This window comes from Micropterus dolomieu, linkage group LG23, assembly GCF_021292245.1.
Source record: "Micropterus dolomieu isolate WLL.071019.BEF.003 ecotype Adirondacks linkage group LG23, ASM2129224v1, whole genome shotgun sequence".
In the NCBI taxonomy this organism is placed as follows: Eukaryota; Metazoa; Chordata; class Actinopteri; order Centrarchiformes; family Centrarchidae; genus Micropterus; species Micropterus dolomieu.
This window is the reverse complement of record NC_060172.1, coordinates 19,481,353-19,489,473: the sequence shown is the minus strand read 5'-3', so window position 1 is coordinate 19,489,473 and position 8,121 is coordinate 19,481,353. Positions and strand designations below refer to the sequence as shown.

Here is an 8,121-nt window from a genome sequence, read left to right as displayed (position 1 = left end):
CCATCTTTTTTGGTTTTATTTGTAGTAAATTGGCCCTTGTAAATGGTAGCATTATCCTTGCTAAAATCACACAATTAAAAATCAATGAATTACATTATATTATGACAAAATATCCATTAATCATAAATGTCTTTTAAAATAAGTCTTGAACAATCGAGTCCAAACAACAATTAAAAAAATTACACTACACAATACTAATGACAACCTCCTCTTACAGTGTATGAGCCCACTGAGGTAAAACTGTAGTTTCTGTTGTAGTTATGTTTTACTAGTTTTCAAGATAATCCACAAAACGGTCTCTGTCCTCTACAAAGTTTTCAAAAGCAATAAAAGAAGAAAGAAAGAAATATGAAAGAATGCATAAATATCTAAAAAAATCACCGTGAATATATGCTTTACTTAATCTTGTCTTTATGTGCTGGCAGTTATTACAAAGTAAAATGTCAGATTTGTTCCTTGTGCATTTTTTGTTTTATTTTTTAAAGGTGTTATTGAATAAAAAAAGCAGCACTGAAATTGGTTTCTACAGAGTAACATTTTGTGGTCACATATAAAGTTCGGAGCAAAAGCAAAAACCTTACAGAGAAATATATGTTTATCTTCTTTAAATCAATAATTGATCAAACAAATTATTGTCATAAAACAATTTGTCTCCTCGCATGTTATCTTGAAGGGGTAATCTGGCCTACTTTGTTTATTTAAGTTTACTTTCTATTAATTTTCATATTTCTGGGTGAAATATCAAAACCACGTAAAGAAGCTGAATTTCGTATTTCTGAAATCTGTGATAACCTGGTCATTGTTACAAATGTTTCGTTGTTTCTTTGTGTCACGACTGAGTGTTCTTTCTACATCTAGAAAATTATTTTGTATTTTATTATGAGATACAAAGAGTCTACAGCCATGCTGTGCTAACCACCGCACCACCGTGCCGCCCCTGAAGTGCAATGACAAATATCAAAAAGTTTGTTACAGGTTATCTAAAGATTTGCACTAAGTAAATAACATGATTGCAGTCAGTAAGATGGATTGAAATGGGTCTGATTGAAAATGAGTCGTGTACATAAAATAGACACAAGGGAACATCCATAGACTTTATAGGAAAGAAATGCAGAGGAGGACTGCTTCCTTTAGTAGCCACTCCTGTCAAGACAGTTAAAGCTGGGCAGAGCCTGGTCACTACAAAAGAGAGAGAGAAGAGCTCATCTCTGTCTACATAAGACAGCAGTGCTGATGCTGATGCACAGAAGAGGATACTTACCTACATAAATCACTGGGCTGTGGAAGTTTTACAATGGAGTTCTTCAACTCTGCTCTTGGGAAAAACATCACTTTTGTGCGTCCTGCGTATTTCATAATAAGTGGTTTATCTGGCATCCCAAATATATTGTATTACTATGTTTTTCTCTTTTTTCTTTATATTGTTTCAGTGCTGGGAAACACAATTGTGATGGCTGTAATATGCTTGGATCGTAATCTGAGAACTCCAAAATATATTGCAGTTTTTAACTTAGCATTTGTGGACCTGTTTGGTAACTCTATTTTGGTGCCAAAGGTTGTTGACATTTTTCTGTTTAACCATCACTACATCCCATACAACGACTGCTTGACATTCTTTTTTTTCTGCTACACCTGCCTTTCAATGCAGTCATTTAATCTGGTTGCACTCTCCTATGACAGACTGATGGCTATCATCTTCCCACTGCACTATCACGTGAAGGTGACCCATAGGTTCATGTTTTCTTTGATTGCCTTTTTCTGGGTATTTGTTTTAATTGCTCAACTCATTGCAATTGGTCTTCTTACAAGACTTTCCATCTGTAAATCTGTGGTTATTAACAGCTATTTCTGTGACCATGGCCAGATATACCGACTTGCGTGCAATGACCATTTTCCCAATTATGTCATTAGTTGTTTATACCCAGTTGTTATGTTTTGGGTTCCACTCGTTTTTATCTTGTTAAGTTACCTATATATTGTCTGTACTTTGGCTAAAGTGGCCACAGTTCAACAAGGACTCAAGGCCTTTAAAACATGCATAGGTCATCTCTCATTAGTGGCAATTTATTTCATCCCACTGTTAATCACATGTACCTTGATGGAAAATATACATCCAAATGCCAGGATCATAAACCTGTCTCTGACCTCCGTGTTCCCTCCCATGTTGAACCCGATCATTTATGTTCTGCAGACACAAGAAATCAAAGAATCTCTCAGTAAGTTATTAAAAACCAGAATGCGTTCCAAAATTCCGATTATTAAAAATGACCATACTGTAAACATAATGTGAATTAATTCAATAATAACATTTTTAAAGGTAGCCTTATACAATAACTACAAACTCCTCTCGTCCTTTCTGCTTGTATGGTAAAAGCAAAATTGTAATGCATAAAATGATGTCAAATAAAAGGAAGTTAAGGAATATTTAAAAACATACAACAAATCTATTAATGTGGTTGTCAAAGTAATCCACAACACTATCCCTGCCCTCCATCAAGTTTTCAAAATTTGTAGTAGAAGATGGAAAGAAATGAGAAAAAAAATATATATAAAAAAGCTTTTACTTGCTTATGTTTTTATGTGTAGTTATTTAGAAGAAAGAATTCTGATTTGTTCTCTTTATATGTTTTTTAGATTTCTGGGGCTGTAGATTTAAAAAAATAACAAACTTTATAGAGTTAAAATTGTTCTTCATAGAGTTACAGAATTTTGTGATAAGATATACTGTATAGAGTTTCATACAAAAGCAAAACATTAAAAATAAATGCACGTTTGTATTGTTTCAAATCAAATCAATGATTGTGCAAACAAGATATTGATTGATTATCAAACATTTTCTGTCTCTCTATATGAAGTTCATTTAAAGAAGCAGCTTTTTGTATGTTTAAAATCAGTGCTTAAGCAAATATTTTATGAAATCACAGAGTCACAATGGATCTTCCTCTCTCCATTTAAACAATAATTTTATGTTCATTGAATTTCTTTCTGTTTATACATTAATAGTCATTGAACCTATACGATTATACCAGTTTGTTTGTTTGTTTGGGTATGCTGTAAACAGATACTTGAATTGCTCTTCTCCTGTTGCATTTTGGACAAAGTAGTTGCTCCAGACAAATCTGCTTCCTCCTGTGGCTCATTTTGAATTTGTATTATTGGAATCTGTTTTACTAAAATCTAATGACAGCTGCATGTTTTCTGTCTATACTGGTTGATTTGATACTAAAAACTTAAAGCCACTGAAACTCAGTTTCAGAGTAAATGCATCAAAATTTGCTAGAACCCTCTCTCCTAAAATTTTTAAGAGAGTCCATCCATCGTCAACCGCTTATCCTGCATACAGGGTCGCGGTGGGGGCTGGAGCCAATCCCAGCTTACATTGGGCGAAAGGTGGGGTACACCCTGGCAGGTCGCCAGTCCTTCGCAGGGCCACACATAGACAAACAACCACTCACACTCACATCTGCACCAAAGATCAATTTTGGAGACACTAATTAAGCTAGCCTGCATGTCTTCGGATGGTGGGAAGAAGCCGGAGCACCTGGAGAGAACCCACAGGGATAATATGTAAACTCCACACAGAAAGGCCGGGCCACCGCGCCACCCATTTTTAAGAGAGAAGTGGGGGTAAACATCTGTTTGATGTGTGACCCTGTATCTACCTACACCATGGGGGATTTAGGAATAGGCAATGGCCGGGTCTGAAAAGACACTTTGTCCAAAAAGAACAGAAATACCAAACACTAGGAGATAATGTTAGAATGTAACAACAAAGGTACTGAGGCAAACTGGCAAAGAGTCAAGAGAGAACAAAAACTAAATACACAAGAGGGAATAGTATGGTGAGGGACAGGTGAAACTAATCAGGGCAGGGGAAGACAATCGAGACAAGGCGGTGGGAATCACACAAGGGCAGGATATGAAATGAGAGAAGAGGTGAGTAACAAAATAAAACAGGAAATACTAAATGAATGAATAAAAAACAAACACATAATTTAGGAGAAATGATAGAACATGTCATAATCCAGATGGATATTTCATGAGCGCCTTATTTTAAATACAATTTTGGGAAAAAACACATGCACATTCACAAACCTAAATGATGAAGGCAACACAAAGAAGAAAACCTTGCAAAGCTTATTGTAAAGTTTATTGTTTTGCTGCATTTTCAAAACATAAGATGATGATGTGTCTCTGCTCTCATACACTTATTTCTAATTACTTATTTCTGGAGTGGCTGCAGGTCAGATACAGGAGACTACTGAAGCACAGGAAGTCAGGACTGCTGCAGCTCAGGAACAAGGGACCGTTGTAGCTTGGGAATGAGGGACTGCTGCAGCTCAGCAAGAACAGGTGTTGTCGTCCAGGTTGCCGAGTGGGAGCAGGTGTTGGCTGGACCACTGACTGGGACCCAGGGGCAGGTGTCGACCAGGCAGCCAACTGGGGATCAGGAGGAGGTATCGGTGGGGACCTGACAGGACTGGTGACAGTGTTGGTGGTGTCAGTGGTGTTGGTAACATTCCTCAGAGACTTTGGTCCATATTGACATGGTAGCATCATGCAATTGCTGCAGATTTGTCTGCTGCACATCGATTACGCAAAAAGCAAAAAAAATGTTTTGAGAGAATATTTATACCCTGCAATCAAAAATCAATTTTGTAATTAAAAATAAACAGGCGTTTTTTGTGTCACAAAAAGTTTTAATTGCTATTCTGTCATACTATTTGATTGCAAGTCAAAAAGTTTTCCTTGCGAGTCAGAAAGTTTTGCAGGTTAAATAGTTTTGCAAGTTAAACCGTTTTGCAAGTGAGAGAGTTTTGTGAGTTGAAAAGTCAAAATGGTCAAAATAAGAGATTCTATTGGTGGGTTTGACTGACCAATCATGGGTTTGCATTTACCGCATGGCCACGCCCACAATCCCCTCGCTCCAATGGCTCCGACCAGCACTCAGCTCTACTGGAGAAGGAGCTGTAACGTGTACAGGCTAGATAGAAAAAAGTTGACGTTATGTCGATCATTTCAATAGAAATGCTTTTAAATGTAGTATGGCATGATTTAATGATTATTTATATTTACCGTTGGCAAGGTCATGCAGTCTATCACTGTCTCCTTTTATAGAATGACATGTATAACAGTTAGCTAACGTTAGCTGTGTTAGCAAGAAGCTTGACCGGCTGTGCTTTTGTGCACTCATTAATTTTCCTCCCATAGTTGCAGTCTGGATCATTGGTGATGTATGGCATGGTTACAAGAGAGCTTAGGAAGCATCTTCACCCTGCTGGATGTCTCTTGGTCTGGCTGGCTTTTCCCCTTCTTTTCCCCTCCCTGCGAAGAAGTGCACCATCAGATTTCCTCATCATCCACTGTGGCGGCAGCGGCATGGAGGAGGTCAGCAGGGTGAAGCTGGTCAACATGATGGAGGACCTGCACCGGCTTTGCCTCCAGCACCCTGGCATAAAGATCCTGTTTTCGTCTGTGACCCAAAGTGTTGGAAGAAGGCTGGTGCCAATAACCGAACAGTGTTATGGCTGTATTTGTTTGTAGCTTAAATGATGCCCTGATTAAGAACCCTCGCATCAGCTATATTTGAAAAATTTCAGAGTTCATTTCACAACTAGCCTAATTATATTTTTAAGTACAGCAGCTAATTGCCTTAAAGGCCACCTCCAAATGCAGTGAACTGCTTTCAGTTGTCACTGCTTTTGAATTTGGCCATTAGGACCCATTTATTTGCGCCTAAACATAGCTGACCGTCATGGCTAATGTTGTTTATTTATATTCATAATAGTTGTTAAAAAAATAACACTCCCACCTTTATCCCCCTTTCTCCCTACCACCCCATGGATTCCTAAGGAGTCTGGACCTATGCTGGACATACAGTAGCTGTTACCAATTGCACAGACCCAGTCTGTTTATTTGAATAAATGTGTTTACTACATGTCCACATTTGTGAACATTAAAAAATCCCCACATGGTTTAAATTGCAATAAATTATATTTATATATTTGACTCCTTTTTGTCTTTAATACTGACTGGAAATGTTAGATTTCACATTCTGATATACTGTAAGTCTGGTTCAAACACAAATGAACATGTGCACATCCAACAAACATGTGAGCATAGTGCTGAATGAAAGGGCTTAGAGTGAAATAAAATTAGAATGACCTGCACACTGAGTAATTATGAATCCCACTCTGCAGTGTCATTTATTGCAATGTTTCAAACTCTGAGGTCTTCCCAGGCGAATACACAGGTATTGTGAAGGTTATACAGAGAGGTAAAAAGAAACAGCCAGCTGATGTTATGCACCTCTGATTAATAGGTGCTTTCTATCAGCTGATTGAGTTTTTTTCCTTTTGCCTCCCTAAACAGTTAAAGCTTCACAATACCTCTGCAATACCTACAAGACTTCTCAGAGGCCGCAACTTCAAAACTATTGATTGTGCAGATAATTACTTGAGTATTAACGTCTCAGTGAATTTCACTCTGGTCTTTTGTTTTTTACTTTCGGCAAAAAGAGATGCAAAATGTTAACCTATAAATACCATCTCATTATTTTCATTTACAACTATTAACCATCATATTTTCTTAAAGGTTTAGATCACTATTATATATCCAATTAACATAGGGAACTGATGATTAGTCTTGCCTGATTTTACAATACACAGGAAACAGTTAAACAAATTAAAATCCTATGCTGCATTCATGAAAATGTCATTAAAAAAGTTACATATGTTATTTTGTATGACTTGAAATAATGTACAGTTAATACACTTAAATAAATGACATAATGTGTAGCAGTTGTAACAGTAATAATAATAATGCACACAATACGCAGTCAGTGAACACATTTCCACAATACTTAAATTTTCTTAACAGACAAGGTATACCTCCCAACAAAATTATGGATTATTTTTGTAGTATTTACGAATGTTAACACACACCATCCCACAATAGCAAAAATAATATTCCAAACCTTAGATACAGTATAAAAACCTCTGTTTCTGCAATGATATCAGTTCGAAAACAATATATCTTGGCTGATAATAAACAAACATTCAAATAATTGACACACAGCTGATTTATGTTGGGTAAATTGGGCCAACCACAGCTGATTCCAGTCTGGCTTAGTGGCAGGGTTTTTTTCTTCTATTACATTGACACATATATAAAAGGAGGACTTTGAGGAGTGATGTGTTTGGAAACAGAAACAGAAAAAGACAAACACTGTAATGTCTGGACGAGGAAGAGTAAGAGCAAGGGGCCCAGGGAGAAGAGCAGGCCCAGTGAGAGGTGCAGGAGCAAGGAGAGATGCAGGAGCAGTGAGAGGTGCAGGGCCAGGGAGAGGAGCAGGAGCAGTGAGAGGAGCAGGACCAGGGAGAGGAGCAGGAGCAGTGAGAGGAGCAGGGCCAGGGAGAGGAGCAGGACCAGGGAGAGGAGCAGGACCAGGGAGAGGAGCAGGCCCAAGGAGAGGGCAAGGAAGTGGTGTAAGAATGCGTGGTGGTGGCATTCCAAGGGCTCCAAGAACAGTAGTCAGTGATGAAATTCGTGCCACTATCATTGACCATGTAATCAACCACGGTCTTTCACTAAGAGAGGCTGGTGAAAGAGTGCAGCCCAATTTGAGGCGGTCAACGGTTGCTTCCATTATACGCATCTTTCAACAAACCAACAGGTAAGTATTGCATTTTACATGGATTGTTTCTATTCTCACTTGACATGTCAATAAGGTCATACAGTAATGCATATGTTTAATTTTTTTGTCCCTCTAAAGAATGCAACGTCTTCCACCGTCTGGGGGAAGAGGAAAGCTCCTCAATAATGATCAAGAGCTTGCCATTGTAGAAAAAGTTGTTGCAAACAATGCAATAAAACTGCGTGAAATTCAGACTAGAATTGTGGAGGACCATGAGATGTTTGATAACATCGATAGCATCAGCCTCACAACCATTACGCGGACATTGTCCAAACACAGAGTGCGGATGAAGCAGCTCTACACTGTTCCCTTTGAGAGGAACAGTGAGAGAGTCAAGGAGCTACGACGACAATATGTCCAGGTATAGTGTATATTCAATTCAATGTCCAGTTCTATAAGCTTTGCACTTTGCAAGTAGGTAACCT

General features: G+C 38.1%; 1 protein-coding gene across 1 annotated transcript; it reads left to right on the top strand.

Moving 5' to 3' along the window:
• The first annotated feature begins 1,294 nt into the window (after positions 1-1,294).
• On the top strand, positions 1,295-2,290 carry LOC123963755 (olfactory receptor 6C4-like). The gene has a single exon (XM_046040797.1). The coding sequence runs from the start codon at positions 1,295-1,297 to the stop codon at positions 2,288-2,290; it is 996 nt and encodes a 331-aa protein (XP_045896753.1).
• The last annotated feature ends 5,831 nt before the right edge of the window (positions 2,291-8,121 follow it).

Excerpts from the sequence above, each read along its gene's own strand:
- LOC123963755 (XM_046040797.1), top strand. The coding sequence starts at position 1,295 with ATGGAGTTCTTCAACTCTGCTCTTGGGAAAAACATCACTTTTGTGCGT.